The sequence below is a fragment of the Phymastichus coffea genome, unplaced genomic scaffold (genome assembly GCF_024137745.1).
Source record: "Phymastichus coffea isolate CEN01 unplaced genomic scaffold, Cenicafe_Pcof_1.1 PCOF00004, whole genome shotgun sequence".
In the NCBI taxonomy this organism is placed as follows: domain Eukaryota; kingdom Metazoa; phylum Arthropoda; class Insecta; order Hymenoptera; family Eulophidae; genus Phymastichus; species Phymastichus coffea.
This window is the reverse complement of record NW_026706815.1, coordinates 4,826,756-4,850,817: the sequence shown is the minus strand read 5'-3', so window position 1 is coordinate 4,850,817 and position 24,062 is coordinate 4,826,756. Positions and strand designations below refer to the sequence as shown.

Sequence of the window (24,062 nt, the reverse complement as noted above, 5' to 3'; positions counted from 1 at the left end):
TAAGAAAAAGAAAAGTAGTTCAGCGTTTTCCGCTTCACTGTTTAACCCACTGTCTTCGAATAATAGTCAATAGTACATTAGAAACAAATGAATATGCTCGAATCCAGTCTTAAAGTTCAAAACCCTTCAATGTAAAACTCACTACGTTAAATACGCATATTCGATAAATGATACACAAGCATTTAAATCACTGATATTCAGTAAACAAATATAAAAGAACCAGGCTTGTCAACTCTCTCCTATTTCGCACATCCTCTATTACTCTCGCTCTCTTAAATAAACGATTACCCTACTTCATTCATGGCTTGGCTTTTACTACTTTCAATGTTAAGGAAATATTTCTCATACAACAGATACCCTCATATAATGTTATCCAGCAGATAGAAACAGAGATGATAAGCACTAACTATCTATGACAAAAAATGAATGTGTAATTACAATGATAGGTACGATTTCACTTCACGTAGAATGTGGCCTTTCTAGCAACTAAGTGGCCTCGGACTCGGACGGTCTCCAAGCTTCACGGACACCCCGGCTCGTCCGCGCTTTTATTGTATGATATTTAGTTATAAAAGAACCGCGCGAGATTGGGATCCAAATTTATAGGTTTTATTATTCCCTATCGGCTTAATGATGAATACCGAAACCGATTAGTCGCAAGAGGGAATTCGGGTACAGACTCAATAAATAGAGAAACACGTATCGAAATATCTAAGTATATCGTTTTATTCCACAGCAAAAATAAACAAGAAAAATCAGAATTTTATAAATTTAGATATTTCAAAAAGTAGGTAATTCGAATTAATTATTAGTCAATAATTCCGTACACTCAAACATGTGGATAACGTTCAGCTTATAACAATAATTAAACTTGAAGATATCTATATATATACGAGGTGTGTTCAAAAAGTACCCGGAATTATCGTTTTTTCAAAAAAATATTTATTTATTCGTTTACATCAATGTGGTCCCCTTCAAAGTAATCCCCCCAGATATAATACACTTATGCCAGCGTTTCTTCCAATCTTTGAAGCACTCTTGATATTCACTTTTTGGTATGTCCTTGAGCAATCTCAGCGATTCGGCCTTTATTTCTTCAATCGAGGAAAAACGCCGTCCTTTTATGGATCTCTTCAACTTTGGGAACAGGAAAAAGTCACATGGAGCCATATCTGGTGAATATGGAGGTTGGGGCATGACTACGGTATTGTTTTTGGCCAAAAAGTTACGAACAAGCAACGACGAGTGAGCAGGTGCGTTATTGTGATGCAAAAGCCATGAATTGTTCTTCCATAAATCGGGGCGTTTTTTTCGGATTGCTTCACGCAAACATCGCATAACTTCAAGGTAATACTCCTTATTAACCGTACGACCTTGTGATAAGAACTCATGATGCACCACGCCCCTGCAGTCAAAGAAAACTGTAAACAAAACCTTCACATTTGATCGAACTTGACGTGCTTTTTTCGCTCTTGGTGACGTTGAATGCTTCCAGGTGGACGATTGTGCTTTGGTTTCGACATCATAACCGTACACCCATGTTTCATCACCAGTTATAACCTTTTCAAGCAAACTTGGATCGTCGTTGACGTCGTTTAACAGCTCCTGAGCGATGTTCATGCGATTGTTTTTTTGATCAAAGTTTAGCAGTTTTGGAATGAATTTTGCTGCCACCCGTTTCATGCCCAAAACATTTGAAAAAATGTTATGACATGAGCCAATTGATATGCCAACTTCATCAGCAACTTCTCTAATTGTGATTCGGCCATCATTCAGAACCACTTTTTCCACTTTTTTCACATTTTCATCGATTGTTGACGTGCTGGGTCGACCGGAGCGTTCGTCATCTTCAAGGTCTTCGCACCCATCTTGGAAACGCTTATACCACTCGTAAACACTTGTTTTTTTCATAGCAGACTCACCATAGGCTTTTTGTAACATTTCACCACTTAGTTACACTTTATTTCATTTTTTACGCAAAATTTAATACAAATTCTTTGATCCATTTCTTTTAAAAAACAAAAATCGCCGAGCTCAGAAAAACACGTCAAACCTTAGCGACTACCGCAGACAAAGTAAACAGTGAATATAGCTGAAAATTTTATCATACTTCAGGGGCATGTATACCAACACAATAAAAAGAAATTTTGACAATCAGACTCTCCAGACCCGTGAAATTTAAAAATTCCGGGTATTTTTTGAACACACCTCGTATAAAGTTGGCCGTGCTATGTCTATTACAAGAAATATTTAGTTGGTACTCACCTCTTTAATTGAGATTCTCTTTTGTAATAGGTATTTATATCGTTTTTTTATTTGTTAGTCCTTAGTGCCCTTTCACACAAGTCCAATAAATTCAATAAATTGAAAGATTCCAATAAATTCGGTTCTGTATTTACGCACAACGTAATTCTTTCTAATTATTTGAATGCTGTCAGTATTGGTGTTACTACCGACGCTAGGAGAGCACAGAGTCTTTCGCGGTATTAATTGGTTAACTTAAATTGGTTAACTACTTGGTTAATTGCATCGACAGTTGAGCTTTCTTTCCGGAATCCGAACTGCTTGTATGAGAGGTGTCTCTCAGCTATCACTTTCATCCTTGTATAGATGATCCTTTTCAAAATTTTTCCTGACAAGTCGAGCGTACAGAGAGAACGCTATGATGATGATTCGTCCAGTGGCTTATTTCCTTTTAGGAGGAGAACAAACCTCTGCAGTTTCCACTTGTTAGAGAAAATAACATTCTTGTATATAGCTGTTATACATGTGCAGGAACATTTCAGGTGCTATCTTTATTGCCTTTTTCAGAGCGATATTTGGGATGCCGTCCGGACCAGGGGCAATCTTGTTTCCCATTCTTGCGCTCGCAATTTTTAGCTCCTCTAGTGTGATTGGTGGAATCGGATCTTCTGTGTTCAGATCACCGATTTGCAGCTCTGGTTGTTGCGTGAAAAGGTTGGTAACAATCCTTTCAAGCAAAGCTGGGCATGTGGGTGCAGACAGTGACAGGAGTTTCATCCTTTACATCACTACCTTTCATGGTCTGCCCCATGGGTCTGAATTTACCTCTTACGAGGGTGGATTGATAAGTTTCCGGCCTGTCCAAGAAAAGCAACGTTTTTAAGAATTTTTTTTTTATTTCTCAACATAATCTCCTCCAAGGCTGATACATTTCTCATAGCGGTGTTCTAGTCTAGTAATGCTATCTCTATAGACTGATTCGTCAAGCTTCTCAAAATACCCATTTACAGCTTCGATTACTTCTTTATTGTCCGCAAATTTCTTACCGCCAAGCCATTTTTTGAGGTTAGGAAACAGATAATAGTCACTCGGGGCTAGGTCTGGAGAGTAGGGAGGGTGCGGCATTAATTCAAACTTCAGATCGTTGATTTTAGCCATCGCAACGATTGACTTGTGCGCTGGTGCATTATCGTGATGAAACAAGATTCTTTTCTTCGCCAGATAAGGTCGTTTAATTTTCATCTCGTGGCTCAAACGTTGCAATAAGTGTGCGTAGTATTGACCAGTGATAGTTTTACCCTTTTCAAGGTAATCAACGTATATAATACCTCTTGCATCCCAAAAAACAGTAGCCATAACCTTGTTCGCCGAAAAAATTGTTTTTGCCTTCTTTGGAGTTGGTTCCCCTGGTCCAATCCACTGTTTAGACTATTCTTTGGTTTCAAAAGTGTAGTGGTGGACCCAAGTTTCATCAACGGTTACGAATTAAAACACGACCGAAATAAAACAGTACTCGATTTTCCAGTACCTAAGATAGTAAAACAACTACGTAGCTTCCTGGGTATGGTACTCCAGATTTATAATAAACTACTCAGAAATAAAGGTACCATTACAGAAATTTCTGAAGAAACACCAAGTCTTTAACTGAAAAACAGACCAACAAGAAACGTTTGACAAAATGAAACGTGCATTGTCAGATACGACAAGCTCCAGTATTAGCAAGACCGGATTTTACACGATTATTTACAGCAGGCAAGAGCGTTTGACCTTCAAACACCGTAAAGGCACATTGCATAAAGTACCAGAGGCGCTGTCCCGAATTAAAGAAGAAACAGAATCTCAGCCTTCGCAACGATACAAGACAGTTGGTACTTCAAGAAACGTAATCAAGTGAGAGAAAAACCAGAAGAATATCCTGACTGGAAAATTGAAGATGACATACTATATTATAGACGATCAAATCCAACTATGGACCTAGTAAGAATCGAGAGACAGACTGGAAACTAATAGTACCTGACGAATACCATAAAGAAGTCATGAAAAACGCACACTACCTGGCTTCAGCACGGCTCTTAAGAGTAAAAAAAGCATACATATATGAGAATCGTCACAGAATAATACTGGTACGGAATGTATACTGACACATACAACTGCGTCACAAGGTGCCTACTATGCCAAAAATTCAAGGCCAATCAACAAGATCATCAAGGTCTCATGGGCCGAGGAAACATAGGCCGACCATGGGTAGTAGTAGCAACAGACACTATGGAATTCCCTTGGAGCAAATACCAGTAGAAATACCTAATCGTTTTTCAAGACCTATTCACATGCTGGGTGGAAATGAAACCAGTACACTCCACTGACGGAAAGACTGTTTCAAAGGCATTGGAAGAACTAGTTATATTCCGATAGGAAACATCTGACTACATATTGACCGACAACGAGAAAGAATACGTCAACTAGCACCTAGATGGCATATTACAAAAATATGGTATTAAACATAACATAACAGTTCCGTATCACGCGCAAGCAAACCCAATTCAGTTAAAAGAAGTAATAGAACACTAAAAACCATGATAGCAACATTCGTTAAAAAATAATCACCGAGACTAGGATGAATATATAAACGAATTTAGACAGTGTTGACCGTGCCTGGATACCAAGATAAAGTGGGAGCTCTGGCTATCAAACGCTCCGCCTCTCCAGGGTCGGAGCTGATTTAGACGGAACCCACACCCCGGACAATAAAATGTGCTAGTGTATCCAGGACATGGTCGATGAGATAGAAAGGGAAAAGGCTTGTCTTGAGGAAGATGAGACAACGGCACCCCAACCTTCAGTACCAACATCACCACCGGATGAGAAGACCATAGGTTCCCTCCCGGTGGGCCAAGAGCGCGAACGTCTCATCGTCTGATCTTCCAAATCCGGGTCCCAGAATCAGACTGTATACCCGAGGATCGAAGGCGGTTGAGGATCGTCCACGCCATACAGGAGGAAAAAGCGCCACTATCGACACCACTGATCACTGATCCAGCCGACGGTGCAACAGCGGGAAACTCATTGGAACATAGAACGCCTAAGTCCTATAGCTCGACCACCATCTTGAAGGTTTCCCAACTGTCACTCAACGGGCGAGCAGAGGAGGACCTGGCGAGCTACTTGGGGACCAAGAGAGAGGACTGATAGCAACATCTGGCTGGACGGAAACTACCATCAGCCAACCATCCACAACATCGACAATATCATTGCCGATGTTGAGACGCCCTCGTCAGACAGAAGCTACACCACCAGCCACCTCTATCACACCGTTAACTACCTTTGCTGACACTGTCCAGCCGTCCGTCGAAACCAGGATAAGGAATCTAAGATACCCCGGGTACCAGTGGAGAAAGGAGACCTCACCCTGGCGACGACACCGACCACGTCGCAGACGCTGATCGCATCCAGGAGGAATCCGGTCGACAGGCCAGAGGTCCAGGGTCTGCACTACCGGACAGCCAGCGAAAAACGACACAAGTACAGCCCGCCATATCACCTCGAGGTGGATGATCTGGTAGGCCCAGGCGATAGGTCGGAGGAAGGATTGGTGATGACCTACCAGGATCCCCCATCAACCGATCAAGGCAAACGACTACCACCACCAAGATCCCATCTTGGGGCAGCCAACCCCGAAGAACTAGGGCAGGATTCGGACAGTTGGCCAAAATTCCAATGGATTCGACAGTGGACCTGCTACTCCAGGCCTGTTTCAACTGTTGGCAGCTGAATAGTATGATTGACCTTGACGTCATCTCAAGCTGACGTGGCGGGCCAGTAACGATGGCGAACCGACCATCAGTATACACGATAGTATATTGGGTTAGTGGGGGGTTTTATGATGCGTTTCATCACTATTAAAAAGGGTCGCCGTAATTTTCTTTTCCACAGAACCGCGCATAATAATTAAACAAATAAACCGAAACATTTTGTTTCACGTAAATCTGCTCACCCACGGCTAGGAAAATGACGATACAAGCCGGTAACGCGATCCGACGGGAGCTGATCAATGACAACAACAGCTGACGAGAAAGAAAACTGAGAAGCGCACGCACACTACCACGCGCCGGCACCGCTACGGAATGAAAAACGGATGAAAAATCAGGGAATTTTCCACTCCCAAATCGACCATGCAACAGTGGAGGAGCAGAAAATAAAAGGAAAAACGAGTTTAATCTCAACGAAAATACGAGGTGGCCGAGGACACACACTTACAGTGGGGAGAGCTGCCAACACTTACGAAAAAACGAGGAAAATGACCAGAAAAATCGACATAACGGACACTTACATGGCACACACACTTTTTCCTGACGCCCAAGGGCGCCAAGCAAACAGGACCACTACTGCAGCTGAGGAAACGAGCAATCAGCAACCAGCTGTCACCGGTTACTCGTGTATTTCGACGGCGCCCTGAGCGCTACGCTGTCACCATGAGAGGAACACTCTATCTTGCCACACACACACATATACTAGACGCACGGCTGGAGCGACGATCGAGCGTTCCAGGAAGCTAAAACCAAACCGGCACGAAGAGCAGAGCCTACGTTGATAAACGGCGGTGGTCATTTTGAAGATCAGCGACAGGCGTGATAGACCATAGAGAGAGAGAGAGAGAGAGAGAGAGAGCGAACTAGAAAGAGAGAGAAAATAACGAACGGCGCGCGTGCGTAACTGATCAACACCTTTTTAAATTATTCGTATATGTATATACATTGACGGCGAGAGCGCTACAAAACGAAACTATAAATGACCATTGATAAAGAATTGTATCCCGGCAAATAATGAATGCAATGTAAATAAAAATTGTAAATACGATGTAGCTCATGCAGAAGTATATCTATGTGATATCAAAAGCGACTGCAGCGAACTAGACTTACTGACCGGATTGGATTAAATTAGCATATTTGAAGTTGTGACCAAGTGTACCACTGACGTCATTTACTAAGTAGACAAATTCGTAGAAAGCCAGATTTCCGTCCGCATTGAATGTTAGTTATGAGTAGGGGTAAAGTCATAGTATTACATGCTGACCGACTTAGTGGGGGGGGGATCAAAGCCACGGTAATATTCGGAGGGTGCTACCAATATCCGACTTTGTGTGTTGGCCAATAAAATTATTTCTCCTCTCGGAAAGAGCAGAAGTAATAGATCTTTGACCGTAGAAAACCGTTGCTCGTCCATTTGCTGGTTGTCGCTCTAGCTGCACGCAGTATGATTATTCTACCAAAACCAACCACCATTTAACTCGAGAAGCAGTCTTCCAAAAGCAAGTAAGTAGGTAAAGTGCCACCCGTGGTCGTGAGAATAAGATATTGTGGGTGAAATTCGCTGTTTTGTTCGTTCGCTGAGACGTGTGGATCCGTTGCCGTCGTGAATAAAATAGGTAGAACTGACGCGCTGACCAACTGCCATTTTCTGACTAGGTGCAATAGCTTAGTGATTAATAAACGAAAGTGAAGTGTAACTGATATTCGTTATTTCTGCCTGGCTAATCTACCCCTCCTTGCATGCTGACCTTATTTTCAGCCGCGGACGGTTTGTAGCGAGAATTTATTTGAATAATTCCGAACGTTGGGTAACTGCATGTACTGAATCTGTCGAACCTTCAATTTGAGACGAGGTGTAGCTTTCCGAGCTGTCGGCATTTCAAGGACGTTGAGACGACAAAGAGTGACACTGACTATTGGAGCAGCCTGGAACAGAGTTATCGGCGTGAGACTAATCTCTCGCCTACTCTGTGCAGTCGCACAGCAGGCAAACAGATCTACCTGTTGATTTCTGACTTTATTCTCGACGATCGCTGTAATAAAGGTTGAAAGGTCAAGGTCAAAGGACGGTCTGACGCCTTTATAATCTAGTCGGGGAGACGACTCACTCTTGGTCTTGTGATGGAAGTATTTCGCGTGCGTAGCTTAAACCCCCCAAAATTCCTAACCACACATTGATAATTTTTTTCGGTGTAAGGCCTTTTAAATAGAAATGTCTTATCGTAACTCACTTTTTTCCATTATTGAAGGATACGCAAAAATTATTTACTTTGGTCGATGTTAAAAATCAAACTATTTTATGGATCTGGCTGAAATTTTGACATCACTGTAGATAGAAGCAACGGTCCCTGTTGCATCATAAGTTGTGACATCTTGTGCACCATCTCTTGGCTTTTCTAAGGATTTATTGAACGATCTTAGTATTTATTTGCTTCGTTTTAGTTTTATTTTCTCTTATATCTACCTGCCCATATGTATCTGCATGACCTCTACATGACTACGATGTAGTTATAGCAAAGTTAGTTAATATTAAAAAATGAAAAATTATTAAGTTACATGTTACTTATTGGGCACGATTAGTATTTCCGAAAACTTGAATATTTCCAGTGGATAAAAACGAATAGATATCTATAAGCTATAAATAATTATTTAATCACAATATAAATATTCATGATACGAACATCTTATACATACTTTGAGTGTGCATTGCTCAAACATACACGATATGTCTCGTCGCAATATAAAAAATTATAACTAAATCGTTAATATCAATTTTTAATAAATAGGGACATACGCTCCATGCGCTCTCATCTTTTGTTTCACTTCTTATATTAATTGACATATTTAACACAAATCATTTTTTTCAAAGGTTGATTTTGCTTAGAAAATATATATCACAGTGGAAAATGTTTATTAGTAAAACATTTCAGCATATTCCAAATTCATGATTTATCATATCGAAAACTACTACAAATAATCTTTAGTTCTTTTCAACTTATAAAATGTAACATATTCCTCATTATGTTACTCTCTTTCTCTCTCTCTCTCTCTCTGCCGCCCAGATTATGAACCTGCACAACTGCTACAACCACCTAAAACGAGTTCAGCGACAGCAAGGGCCTTCCGTATTGTAAATACCAGTCGCGTTGTCTCTCTCTCTCTCTCTCTCTCTCTCTCCCTCTTGTACGTATCCGAGTCTGACGTTGTTTTTTCTCATCCTTCTTCAAGCTGGTTTTTCTCACATTTTCTTCGTTCGAGGACGAAGGCTTTGCTTTCAGGCGGTGGTGGTTCCTGTCGGCTCTTTGCTTTTCGTGAGTTTTCTACTTGGCTCACCTCCATGAGCCTGGGAATTTCGCTTTTCCGCCTGATTTTTCCACGACTCGGTCTCGATCCTCACTGCGTCGGAGACGAGGGACTTGACTCGTCACGTGACATCACAGCCGATACTCGCCTTCACTGATCTGTCTTCGTTGTTGACCTGTCAACACTGCCAGACCGGGCCTTCGACTATTCACAGGACCTCAACTACATCCACATCCTTTCAAGCTTTTATCAACCGCTTCATCAGTGTGTCACGAAATCAAGCGTATGTTAGTGTGTGAAAGAGTGCATTCTACTCTTTTTCGCGTAGCTCTGAAATTTCGCTCCATTTTTTGGAGGTTAGCTTGGTATTCGCTTGTAAACCTACGCGCAACATTTTTGTCAATTTCGCGCACGCGCATTACACACCGCGCGAATTTTTCGATTTGTGATTTTGACATTTATCACTACCGTTACCTTCTGTCGTCATTTAACTCCAGTGGCTTTTCTCACAGTTAAATGTCGCTCGACGTAGAGACCTACTCACACGACTGCAGACCCACTACCGGCATTACCATCATGTTCACTCAGTATTGTTGCGATGTCTGGGTCCTTGTGTCTCATCTGTAACCTCACGGTTAGACGGAAGGATCGCTCAATCCAATGCTCTGTTTGTCTCTCGCTATACCACGCTAGCTGCGCTGCTTCAACCGATTCCACATCTCTTCCTTGTTGCTCATCTCCTCCAAGCAATTTTTCGACTGGTTCCTCCCCCTCTGATATCGTTGTGCCTACGTCACAGCTAACTCCTCCCATTATCCAATCGGACCTCTATCAGGCCCCGCCCTCACGAAAGCGGCCATCGTCACCTCTGGCCTCGCCCCATAGGCAAGCGGCTAAGCAGCCACGCTCTTCTCCTAGTCTTGATTTTAATTGCTCTCTTGCAATTTCGGAGGGAACCACTAAAATGGTTAACAACAGCTCAGACGACACACCTCCTTCCTGGTTCACCAAGTTCGTTGATCGTTATTCGACTGATCAACAGGAGAGCAAAGAACTCCACCTGAGAACTCTCGATGCAGTTTCGGTTGTCTCTCAGAAAGCAGATGCACTTAAATCGCAGGTCAACTATATGCTCTTGAAATCCACGCTTAATGATGAACGCGAAGTCCTAGTCTCGGGCATTCCTAGAGCGGCTAACCTGACACCGATTCAAGCCATGGACACACTGCTGCGAGCACTCGGCGTTCATTACCTGCTTAAATGCATCGTTCACTCGAGGAACTGGACTGGGGTCAAGTCCAACATACAGCCGAACAACGCTGCTTCTCTGCATATAGCCCAAGATCAGCAACGGCTACCCTATGCAGCTCGTTTTCCCCTCACTACCGCTCACGTTTTCAAGTTCTTGACTACCGACAACAGAAACGATCTCATCAAGGTCGCCGCGAAGCTCGCGAAAATCTCGGCTCAAGACATTTTTGGATGTGGAGGTAACAGCAGAATCAGTATCATAGTCCAGGAAATCTAGCCCAAAAATAGCCATTTGAGGTATAATTCTTGGGCCAGGCTGATTTTTTGTGAGAAGGTAGTAAAAATGGTATATAGTAAAATGTGACTTATCCGTAGAGTCAAATTTGACCTCGATTTTGTTTATAAGCCATGAAAGGTACGATTTTCGTAAAATTTCACGTTTTTCGTTTATAACTTTTGTCTGGTTGACTTTACAGAAAAAAAGTTAACATCATTTTTGTTCGTCTTTTCAAGACGAACAAAATGATTCCCTGCAAGACAAAAAATATTGACCCAGACCGATGTTATTGTTAAATAACCATTATTTATTGCACATTTAATTAAACCATAACCAGGAACTTTGGTACCTTCCGATTTACTTCAACCATTTGTTCTTGATAAGAGACAATCTGTGCAAAAGATCAAATTTCTGAGTTGAATATTTCTCGAGTTATAGCGTTATAAACAAATTAACTAATTGTCAATCTCAACAAGTCTGACGGTTATCCGTAGTTGCGCTAATTTTTTTATAGGTAGATTTTACCATAAACTATCGAAAGCCCTTATTATTTTTCCAAAAAACATAATTTTGCAACGTAGGGAATTTTTTATCTAAATTTCCTTAGTTGCAAAATAGAATATTAACAACATTTTAATACTTATGCAATATTTTCTGACGCTTATCGATAGAGCCTTGAAAGATCTTTAATTTAAAGCAAGATTCGTCGAAATTCATTAATAAATAAGGAAGCTACGGGCTCCCAAAGTTAACGGCTTATTGTTTAACAAATTATATGTGTAGCGAAAAAAAAAAAATATGTCCGTAAACGGTACACGGAGCAATGTCATTCCATGAAATATCAAGCTTTCGGTAAAAAGCTACATATGTTTAAATAATTCATAAAACCCGCAAGCAACCGAAATTCCAGCGGTTCTCGCTTGGAGAAGGAGTGGGGGGCGATCGATTTCTCATCTAACTACGAAAAAAAAACTCGACGCGCGCCTTCAAAATCGACCGCGCAACTTTCAACGCACTTTTCTCCGGAACTATTTATGATAAACACATCATTTTTTTTTTAATTAGTACTACGCGACGAGAGGAATCGATCTAATTACATATAAATGACGACAAGTAGAAAATATTGCGTTTAATTAGTGTAAAGTTTTTTTTTATTTTATATACAATCATTTTACAATTAAACGACGTATATTATACAACACAGCATAAAAGAATTACATCAATTATTTATCAGCGCTTCTATTACTAATTAACTTAAATTTATTATGCAATTATAAATACAATAGATCTCATCAAATCATTTACTACTAACTACCATCGAAGCTTTCTTACTAGTACCTATATTTTATTAAACTTTTTTCTTTTTAACGGGTGGTTCATTGTTATTAAGGGATATTATTTCGCTCTCGTGATCGCTAGACTACGCAGCTCGACCAATCATCGAGCAGCCGCAGGTAAGGTTCGTCAGTCGAAAACATAGTTGCCACTTCTGGCTTAGGTCATAAAATGGAGAAGCGAAAGACGGTTGCAGGCAGGTGTTCAAATTTTGAATGGGATCCGACATCTGCCCTATAAGGACCGACGCTTTAGTCTAGTGCGCATGGCACTAGCAGTTGTGGCGTGGCTTTCTATCTAGCAGCATGCTTGTTTGTGACTGTTCTGTAGTGTTATATTATTGTGAAATGAAAATTTGAAGAATCTGCTTGTAAGTATTAAATCGATTCATCATTTCCAGCGATTTCCAGGTATCAACGGTGAAGAAGGTGACCTGCTATTGCCAGAAGAGCATGTAGAGCAGCTTCACGATGAAATAATAGAGATTACGTATGATATTCCAGCCATGGATGATTATGATATGGAAGTGGATTCTGATAACGAGAGCGAAATAATATCCCTTGATAACAATGAACCACCCGTTAAAAAGAAAAAAGTTTAGTAAAATATAGGTACTAGTAAGATAGCTTCGATAATAGTTAGTAGTAAATAGTTTGATGCGATCGATTGTATTTATAATTGCGTAATAAATTTAAGTTAATTAGTAATAGAAGCGCTGATAAATAATTGATGGAATTCTTTTATGTTGTGTTGTATAATATACGTCGTTAAATTGTAAAATGATTGTATATAAAATAAAAAAAAACTTTACACTAATTAAACGCAATATTTTCTACTTGTCGTCATTTATATGTAATTAGATCGATTCCTCTCGTCGCGTAGTACTAATTAAAAAAAAAATGATGTGTTTATCATAAATAGTTCCGGAGAAAAGTGCGTTGAAAGTTGCGCGGTCGATTTTGAAGGCGCGCGTCGAGTTTTTTTTTCGTAGTTAGATGAGAAATCGATCGCCCCCCACTCCTTCTCCAAGCGAGAACCGCTGGAATTTCGGTTGCTTGCGGGTTTTATGAATTATTTAAACATATGTAGCTTTTTACCGAAAGCTTGATATTTCATGGAATGACATTGCTCCGTGTACCGTTTACGGACATATTTTTTTTTTTTCGCTACACATATAATTTGTTAAACAATAAGCCGTTAACTTTGGGAGCCCGTAGCTTCCTTATTTATTAATGAATTTCGACGAATCTTGCTTTAAATTAAAGATCTTTCAAGGCTCTATCGATAAGCGTCAGAAAATATTGCATAAGTATTAAAATGTTGTTAATATTCTATTTTGCAACTAAGGAAATTTAGATAAAAAATTCCCTACGTTGCAAAATTATGTTTTTTGGAAAAATAATAAGGGCTTTCGATAGTTTATGGTAAAATCTACCTATAAAAAAATTAGCGCAACTACGGATAACCGTCAGACTTGTTGAGATTGACAATTAGTTAATTTGTTTATAACGCTATAACTCGAGAAATATTCAACTCAGAAATTTGATCTTTTGCACAGATTGTCTCTTATCAAGAACAAATGGTTGAAGTAAATCGGAAGGTACCAAAGTTCCTGGTTATGGTTTAATTAAATGTGCAATAAATAATGGTTATTTAACAATAACATCGGTCTGGGTCAATATTTTTTGTCTTGCAGGGAATCATTTTGTTCGTCTTGAAAAGACGAACAAAAATGATGTTAACTTTTTTTCTGTAAAGTCAACCAGACAAAAGTTATAAACGAAAAACGTGAAATTTTACGAAAATCGTACCTTTCATGGCTTATAAACAAAATCGAGGTCAAATTTGACTCTACGGATAAGTCACATTTTACTATATACCATTTTTACTACCTTCTCACAAAAAATCAGCCTGGCCCAAGAATTATACCTCAAATGGCTATTTTTGGGCTAGATTTCCTGGACTATGATACTGATTCTGCCGTTACCTCCACATCCAAAAATGTCTTGAGCCGAGATTTTCGCGAGCTTCGCGGCGACCTTGATGAGATCGTTTCTGTTGTCGGTAGTCAAGAACTTGAAAACGTGAGCGGTAGTGAGGGGAAAACGAGCTGCATAGGGTAGCCGTTGCTGATCTTGGGCTATATGCAGAGAAGCAGCGTTGTTCGGCTGTATGTTGGACTTGACCCCAGTCCAGTTCCTCGAGTGAACGATGCATTTAAGCAGGTAATGAACGCCGAGTGCTCGCAGCAGTGTGTCCATGGCTTGAATCGGTGTCAGGTTAGCCGCTCTAGGAATGCCCGAGACTAGGACTTCGCGTTCATCATTAAGCGTGGATTTCAAGAGCATATAGTTGACCTGCGATTTAAGTGCATCTGCTTTCTGAGAGACAACCGAAACTGCATCGAGAGTTCTCAGGTGGAGTTCTTTGCTCTCCTGTTGATCAGTCGAATAACGTGGTTCGAGACATGATAGTTTACATGTGTGAAACTAACTCTTCTCAACTCTTACCCATCACGTCGCCAGAGGAGCTTGAACACCTTCAACCACGGCCTGTTGACAAACAAATCAACCCACAACCTTCTCAAAATCAGCCGCCCATAGTACCTATTCAACATCAGCTACAACAACAACAGCAACAACAGCAACAACAACAGCAACAACAACAACAGCAACAACAGCAACATCAGCAACCCGGAGCTACTTCAACCTCAAACTTCCCCCATTCAACGGTCCAGGTTAACCCCCATTTCACGAACATTTCGGCCCATAGTTTCATTTCTGGCACCCAATCCACACCTACAAGCGCTCCAGCATACTACCCAACCCTCAATGACCCCATGAACCACGACATCAGCCACTCGCATCTCCCACAGACTTCCTGACGCTCAAGCGGTCAATCAAATCTCCCATCTTTAAACAACTGTTTTTTGGCTTCTGTTAACAATAAAAATAAAGAACTTAATTTCAAACTTGGGTGTATTAACATTAATCGTCTTTCCAACCATGCGCACTTCTCTTTACTCGAAGCTCATGTTAACGCCTCCAACTTCGAAATCATTGCTATCACTGAGACCTTCTTGAAAGATGACATTTCAGATCAGCACCTTCAACTTCAGGGCTACAAGTTTTTTCGTCTAGACAGGCTAGGAAAGGATGGAGGTGGAGTTGCCTTTTACGCGCGTGAATCTGTGAACGTCACGATTCTGGCTGCCTCCGACCCGCAATTCAACAATACTCCTGAATTCTTAATCAGCTCGGTCGAAAGCAAAGGATCTGTCATCCTCTTTGCAGTTGTTTACTGCCGCCTAAAATGTCTCTCTCCATCGGAATTTTTTGACATATTTAGCTCCTTTTTCCCTAACTTTTCTTTCTCTGTCATAACAGGCGACTTCAATGCAGACCTCCTCTCCTCAACTTTATCTGAAGCCAAGACACTTGCGGATTTGATTGAACGAAATAATCTTTTCAATGTATCTCCTCTCCCAACCAGACATAGCTCAAATTCTACCTCCCACACTCTCTTGGATCTTTTCATCGTCAGCGACCTAAATTCAGTTTCTGAATTCAATAAGTCCGACTCTCCTTTTGTTGATCATCACGACTTCATTGAGCTCAGTATAAACTGTCTCGTGAGCGAACCAGTTTCTCGTTGCTTCGTTACGAGACAACTCGACAAACTCGATACCTTGACATTCTTAAATGTTCTAGATCACTGCTTGCAAGAAAATTGTCCACTCCTCTCGTCCTCGCTCGATGATACTTCGTAAATTGAATTTTCTTGCGTTGATATCGATTCCTATGTAAATGAGATTACCTCTGCTCTCCTTACTACCTACAACCACATCGCGCCATACCATACTATTACTCTTGGACCCAAGTACAAGCCTTGGGTAAATCAACAAATTAGATCGCTCATGCACAGAAGAGACAAAATCTACCGGAATTATACGAGGACTCTCGACCCCGTACTGAACACTCAGTACCGTGCTCTCCGATCTAAAGTCTGCAACCTTATTGACACGGCAAGGAGAGATTTCGTCGCGACTCGATTAGCCAATGCGAAGACTGTTCGCTCCAAGTGGACTGAACTCAGAGCTATTGGGGCGACCAAAGCGCCTCTCCCATCTCCTCTCTCAAACGACTCAACTTTCACCCCTAATGCTCTGAATCTCCATTATGCCTCAGTCTGCAATAAGTCGGCGCCCATAACTGAGCGCCATTTCTCCAACCTTCTCTTGTTCGGACCCCCGGCTCCTGCAGATTTGCCTCTCTTCCAATTCAGACCCGTGACAGTTGTGGAGGTCATCCAAGCACTCAATAAATCTACCTCGAAAGGCCAGGGTTATGACCGTCTCTCTGCCCGCATGCTCAAAATCGCTGTCGACAAAATCGCTCCTCACCTAGCAAAGGTATGTAATCTTTCCATGGCGCAAGGGAAATTTCCCTCGCCATGGAAAAGAGTCCTACTAAAGCCTCTTGCCAAGAAAAAGAACCCCACCTCGCCGAGTGACACTAGGCCGATTGCTCAGCTCTCCAAGATGTCAAAGGTCCTGGAGAGGTTGGTTCATGCCCAGCTCTTGACTCATCTTGAAGACAACGATCTTCTCTCTCCCTTTCAAGCAGGTTTCAGACGCAATCACAGCACCCACACAGCCCTTCTTGGCTTACTTGACAATGTCAGGAAAGCCATCGAAGAGAGAATGGTTACCATTATTCTTCTTTTTGACCTTTCTAAGGCCTTCGATACAATTCCTCATCAGCTATTAATAGCCAAACTTCGAGCTCTTAATTTCTCCGATCGCACGCTAAGCTGGTTTTTTTCATACCTAGCCGATCGCATCCAGGCAGTCGTGGATGAAGGAGTTAACCTCTCGGATTGGCTCACTGTTGCCATTGGGGTTCCTCAAGGCTCGATCCTCGGCCCGTTACTTTTCGCCATCTTCATCAATGATCTGCCGACTGCCCTACGTTTTGCTAGGATCATCCTTTATGCTGACGACTCGCAACTATACATCCACTGCAGCCCCCAAAACATCACTCAAGGCATCGCAAGGGCCCAAGCGGACGGACAGAATTTTGTGGACTGGGCTCATCGTAACGGTCTTTCGCCAAACCTAGCCAAGACTAAAGCAATCATCGTAGGTTCCCAAGCATACATCACTGCGCTCAAGAAAATCCCCTTCCCAAATATCCAAATCAATGGCACCTCCATCCCGTTCGAGAAGTCTGTCAAGATTCTAGGTCTTACCATCTCCGAAACACTTGAGTGGAAAGAGCACACAACCAACATCACGAAGAAAGTCTACGGTGCACTCCACTCTTTGCGCTTTCAAAAACGCTCTTTTCCTGAAGCTCTCCGTAAATCCTTAGTCGAGACTCTTATTTTCCCGCACTTCGATTACGCCTGCGTTACCTTCATTCATCTCGATAAAGAACGGAATCGTCAGCTTCAAAATGCTCAGAATGCATGTGTTCGGTTTGTCAAAGGCTATATCCCTTTCATTCCTACCCCTAACATCTTCCCTCACATAACTCACAATAGACTCAGCTTAAACTGGATATCACTTAGCTCCCGAAGACACCAAGTGCTTCTTACCCTTTTCTATTCGGTAAATTGCAGAAATCTTCCCTCGTATCTTACCACCTACCTCAAAGCTTTTAAGGATCTCTCAAATTACGATTGAAGAAATCCCCCCCAACCCTTTAGCTACCACTCAGCCCGCACTGAAGCTTGGGCTAAGTCTTTTGTCATGCTAGGTATGTGGCTTTGCAACAAACTCAGTATCACTCAATTCGACATCGATCGCATCCCTGAATTAAAGCAGTGGTTTAGAATGATATGTATGAATGCTGAATGGAGTGAATGGAAGCGTACAGCGTTAATCAAATCATGTACAAATACCGTAATTATTGATGAATGCATAGCGTCTCTCCCTATTCCAAACGAGTCAGCCTTTAATAACTCTAACAACTATCTACTTGTTAAGGGCAGAAAACTTGATCTACCATTTATCGATACTACCTCCGGGATAGAAATTGATGAACCCTGAAACTGTGGTATTAGCAATTAATATAATTAGCGCTATTAACTTTACCCCGATGCTTACTATAATTTTGTTTTCGATCAGCTACTTCGTACATTTAACCCTACAACCTAATTATATTTATATTCATTTTTCTACCTTGTTTGTTTTACCTTTAAGTCTTGCGTTGATACACTGCGATACAAATTGTTACCTAGTTTTATCAACATATCTGCGAAATATTATATTTAATCTTTTCATATTTTATCATTTGTTTTACCTCATACATGTAATTATATTATTTACTCCATGTTATTCACTATCCGCCAGACAGGGTACTACCCCAAGGTGGCAATAAATGTTCAATCAATCAATCAATCAATCTCTCTCTCTCTCTCTAAACCTAACGTTTGCTCTCTCCCTCTATCTTATTGCTGATTGTAGTCTTATCAGCGAGATATAATCAACACTACGTCTCGGCAACGGCGTTTGTTTGAACAACATTCTATATCGATCACGAGAGCTAGAGCCTTACATGAAACATCGAACCGAGCCAGGGCGATCGCGGCCCTTTTGCGTATCTTCCGAATAACATACAAATCCCTAGAGTTTATGTCAACGAACAATCGGCGAACCGCAGAAAAACCCCGTTACAAACTATTTCGGTCAAAACACTGTTAAACGTTTATCTTACTATTTGAATGAAAATTGTGATATTTCAATATTTATTTCAAATATCAGATTATCGATTTGTAATAGAATATAATAAGAATAATTCCAAAGCATATCTTCCTTTTACCAAACGATTGACTTGTTCCTAGTTTTATAACATGAGTATTAAAGGAATATCACTCTAGCCTATTTTTATTTATTTTCATTATCTTTAAAATAACCTGTATTAATTATGATAAATGGTATCTTTACTACTAAAATCTCAACTTAAAATCATATACAAATGTTTATTTGCCGTGACAAAACAGTATACATGTGATCAAATCTCAGACAAGAATATCAGGAATAAAATGATTCAACTTGGCATTTTTTACCTTTTTATATGGGAATACGCACTCAAATATAATGACACTACAAAATGACACGCAAATTTCAAATACACAGTCTTTAAAAGATACGCATACATACGAGGTGTGTTCAAAAAGTAAGGTGACTTTTCAAATTTCACGGGCAACGTACTTTCGATTATCGATTTTTTTTGTTTTGTTATGTTGGTACACTCTTCCCGAACATCAGTACCAAGTTTCAAGTGTATATCATTTTTTGTTTGGTTGTGAGAGGCGTAAAGGTTATACGTGGTTTTGCGTGGTCGGCGATTTCTTGCTATCGAAAAATATGGATCAAAGGATTTGCATCAAATTTTGTGTAAAAAATAAAATAAAGTGCTCCGAAACACTTGAAATGTTGACGGTGGCATACGGTGAAACTGTTCTGAGTAAGAAAAATGTTTACAAGTGGTATAAACTCTTCCAAGATGGCCGGGAAGATGCCAATGACGAGACTCGCTCTGGACGTCCCACGTCAACAACTGATGAAAACGTTCAAGCAGTGAAGAAATGTGTTCTGGAAAATCGTTGAATCACTATCAGAGAAGTTGCTGAGGATGTTGGTATATCACTTGGCTCGTGCCATGAAATTTTTTCTAACGTTTTGGGCATGAGAGGTGTGTCAGCGAAGTTTGTTCCGAAATTGCTAAATTTTGACCAAAAGAACCGTCGCATGAGTATCGCTCAAGAACTGTTGAACGACGTCAACGACGACCCAGATTTACTCAAAAGGGTCATAACTGGTGACGAATCATGGGTATATGGTTGTGATATCGAAACCAAAGTCTAATCGTCCCAATGGAAGAGCCCAGATGAGCCAAGACCGAAAAAAGCACGCCAAGTTCGATCAAATGTCAAAGTTTTGCTCACTGTTTTCTTTGATTACCATGGCGTGGTGCATCAGGAGTTCTTACCATATGGACGTACGGTCAATAAACAGTATTATCTTGAAGTTATGCACCGTTTGCGAGAAGCAATACGAAGAAAACGCCCAGAATTGTGGAAAAACAATTCATGGCTTTTGCATCACGATAATGCCCCTGCTCACTCATCTTTGCTTGTGAGAGATTTTTTGGCCAAAAACAACACCACAATCATGCCTCAGCCACCATATTCACCGGATTTGGCCCCATGTGACTTTTTCTTGTTCCCAAAACTAAAGAGACCTATGATAGGACGGAGATTTGCAACGATTGAAGAGATAAAGACTGCATCGCTGGAAGAACTCAAGGCTATACCGAAAAGTGCTTATGAGAAGTGCTTTGAGGATTGGAAAAACCGTTGGCATAAGTGTATTGTATCTGAGGGGGATTACTTTGAAGGGGACAACATAAATATTGATAAATAAATAAATATTTTTTCTTAAAAATAGAAAGTCACCTTACTTTTTGAACACACCTCGTACACCCATACACAAACTCGCTAATTTATTACTTCTTTCCTATTGATCTTTACTATTAATCTCTGTAAATCAAAAAATTAGACCAACCAACTTATCGGTACAATGACCTAGTATCGTCAATCAATAAATTCGTAGAAAAGAGGACAGGATGGTGAAACCCTTACTTCCCCTCACTTATTGACTTCGCTCGACCTTAAGCAAATCTCTTTAAATAAATTATAATATTTTAGTTAGAGATGAAATATATAACTTTCGACTTGAAATTACATCTCCGTTATCTGATCACATTTAAGCAAGAGTTGAAATTTTTGCTGCAAGATTTTGCGTTTACCCTCTGCAAGTGTGAGATAATCAGACACATGCTATATCATCAAGTTTTTCGGTGCGAATTTTCGTTCTGATAAAAGTAGTAAAAAGACGCTTTTTTTTCATTATGCATATTGAGCTATGATTTCGCTTTTGTCCTAGATTGAAATTGTTTACATTCGTTTTTGGTCTAGATCAACTTTAAGTCGCAAGTGTTTACGAAAGCCAACCTGTGGCTCGAGTACAAACTTTCCAAAAAGGCAGACACTTAAGTCGGCTTTACGTAAATGCGTGTATATCCATTACTGTCTATTTGCGATTTGACGAAAATATTTGTAGAAAAACAAGTATATTTTTCAACATATTTTTTACGTGAAATTGGACAATAGAATGGTAAAAAACTTTTTTTTTATTTTCGTCTAATAGTCGTTAAAATTATAGTCATGTTAAGAAAATGTACATCTCGAATTTATATTCTAAAATTTATTTCCGAATTTTTTAGTAATCATATTTATTATATTTATTTAGTAAAATAATATATTTACAATACTATATATAAATTAATATAAATTAATACATAAATTAATTTAAGTTTCGTCATTCTGTATGTAAATTATTATATAACTTAATTATATACTAATTAATTTCAGTTCCGTAATTCTGATGATGCTAAAAAGGCATTAGAGCAGTTAAATGGATTTGAATTAGCTGGCAGACCTATGAAAGTTGGTAATGTTACTGAACGTACTGATTTGGTTCAAGGTCCATCTTTACTAGATACTGATGACTTAGATCGCAGTGGTATTGATCTTGGTGCAACTGGTAGATTACAATTAATGTTCAAGTTGGCTGAAGGCACTGGATTAGAAATACCTCCAGCGGCAGCCACTGCATTAAATATAACACCTGTTATACAAACTCCTCAATCACAACAACAAACGGCTCCACCTATTGCGACACAATGTTTCATGCTTTCCAATATGTTTGATCCTCATAGGTACGTGTTGATTTGCTTTTTTTAAATTACATTAACTATATATTTAATTCATATGTATAAGATTTTAAATCCTTACAATAATTTTAACATCCTCACCAAATCAGTTAAAATGTAAAACTTTTTCAAAGCAAATGGGATAGATTTTATTTGGACTTCGAAAAAGCTTTCTTAGATAAAATATGTTATTAATTAAATTTATTGAAGTGCGTTTACAAATGTTAGTTATAAAATACCATTTTTAAGTATTCGTTTTCTGCTTAATATTTTTATTTTCTGTAGATACCAATTATCTCACTTATTTTTTTCATGAATAAGAAAGAAGGAATAAAAATTCATGAATTTGAATTAAAAAAACACTTTTCCATAAAGTTATGTTGAGTTCTGGATTCCAAAATATTGCTTTCTACACCAGATATCACTTTCTATATACTATAACTTTTTATACTATACGAGGGTGGTCCGATAAGTACTTAGCCTACAAAAGAAAAACGAAAATTTTGGAAAAGTGGCGTTTTATTTTTCAACATAGTCTCCTTTTAGTTCGATACACTTGGCCCAGCAATGCTCCAACTTCTTTAACCCGTCTGAAAAATACGTTTCCTCGAGGTCTGAAAAGTAGGCTTCCGTGGCAGTGATTACCTCCTCATTCGACTCAAATTTCTGCCCGGCGAGTGACTTTTTTAAGTTTTGAAACAAAAAGAAGTCGCACGGGGCTAAATCTGGAGAATACGGTGGATGGCGCAGCAGTTCGTAGCCTAATTCGACCAATTTGGCCATGGCGACGGCGTAGGTGTGAGCCGGTGCAATAATTCGGCATAGTACAGCCTTGTGACCGTTTTGCCCCTCTCCAGGTAGTCGATGTAGATCACACCTTGTGAATCCCAGAAAACGGTGGCCATCACCTTTCCGGCCGATGGGGTAGTCTTCGCCTTCTTCGGAGCACTTTTGCCGGGTAAAGTCCACTGTTTCGACTGTTCCTTGGTCTCTGGTGTATACCAGTGGATCCATGTTTCGTCGACTGTCACGAAACGACGGAGAAACTCCTTCGGATTGCGCTGAAACAGCGTCAGACATTGCTCTGAAGTTGTCTCACGGTTGCGCTTGTTGTCCGGAGTGAGCAAACGCGGCACCCATCGCGCCGACAGCTTTCTCATGCCCAAAATTTCATGCAGGACATGACCCACACGGTCTTTTGAGATGCCTACGATCTTAGCTATCTGGCGCACCTTCAATCGTCGATCTGCCAATACGAGATCGTGAATTTTTGTCACGTTATCCTCCGTGGTAGCCGTTTTCGGAGCACCTGGACGTGGCTCTTCAAAAATCGACGTGCGACCACGTTGAAACTCGTTAAACCAATTTTTGACGGTCGCCATCGAAGGAGAAGAGTCACCGTACACAGCATCCAAGCGCTCGTTGATTTCGCTGCGCGATTTCTCTTCCAAAAACAAGAATCGAATCACCGACCGACACTGCTCTTTTTCCATTTTTCAAAAATCAACGGACACACTCTCTTTCACACGCTCTCAAAAATAAACTACAACTCCGATCCGGCTGAAATCTTGACAGTAACCATCGAGAAGGTTGTGCTACGTGATAGAATATTTCTTTTGCGAGAGTGGCGCCATCGGGCGGTGAGGCTAAGTACTAATCGGACCACCCTCGTATGTGTAGGGATGTATGCGTGTCTGCAACTCTTGCATACCTGTCTTCTGCTTCTGTCTGTTCAGACAAGACATATTTTATTAATGAGAGTATTATGTATGAGTCAAAGGTATGCTGGGGTCCTAACGAGTTAGCGTATTGCATGGCGTGAGTTTATAGTATTCCAGGCCCTATCGAGCAAGCGTTTAGCTTGGAGAGATAAGGAAGATGCTAGTAGTATAGCACTATATAGTTGCGTTGACGTAACGTGGTCTACTATATAGCATGCAGTAGATCGGGTGGTCCTAATAAATTAGCGACACTGGGTTGGAAATGTTGAAAGCATGCATAGTCTCAGTAGCGCTACCTTTTCTCATTGTAATGTAATAAATGAAATAATGTAATCAGTTAAAT

The 24,062-nt window shown here is 40.4% G+C and overlaps 1 protein-coding gene across 4 annotated transcripts in view; it reads left to right on the top strand.

Moving 5' to 3' along the window:
- Positions 1 to 24,062, top strand: part of LOC131666738 (RNA-binding protein 39) — a 591,952-nt gene that overhangs the window by 510,187 nt on the left and 57,703 nt on the right. For all 4 annotated transcript variants that reach the window (XM_058939621.1, XM_058939637.1, XM_058939627.1 and 1 more), the window contains one exon: positions 21,658 to 22,004. In XM_058939621.1, coding sequence (XP_058795604.1) covers positions 21,658 to 22,004 — 347 coding nt within the window. The remainder of the gene's footprint in view (positions 1 to 21,657; positions 22,005 to 24,062) is intronic.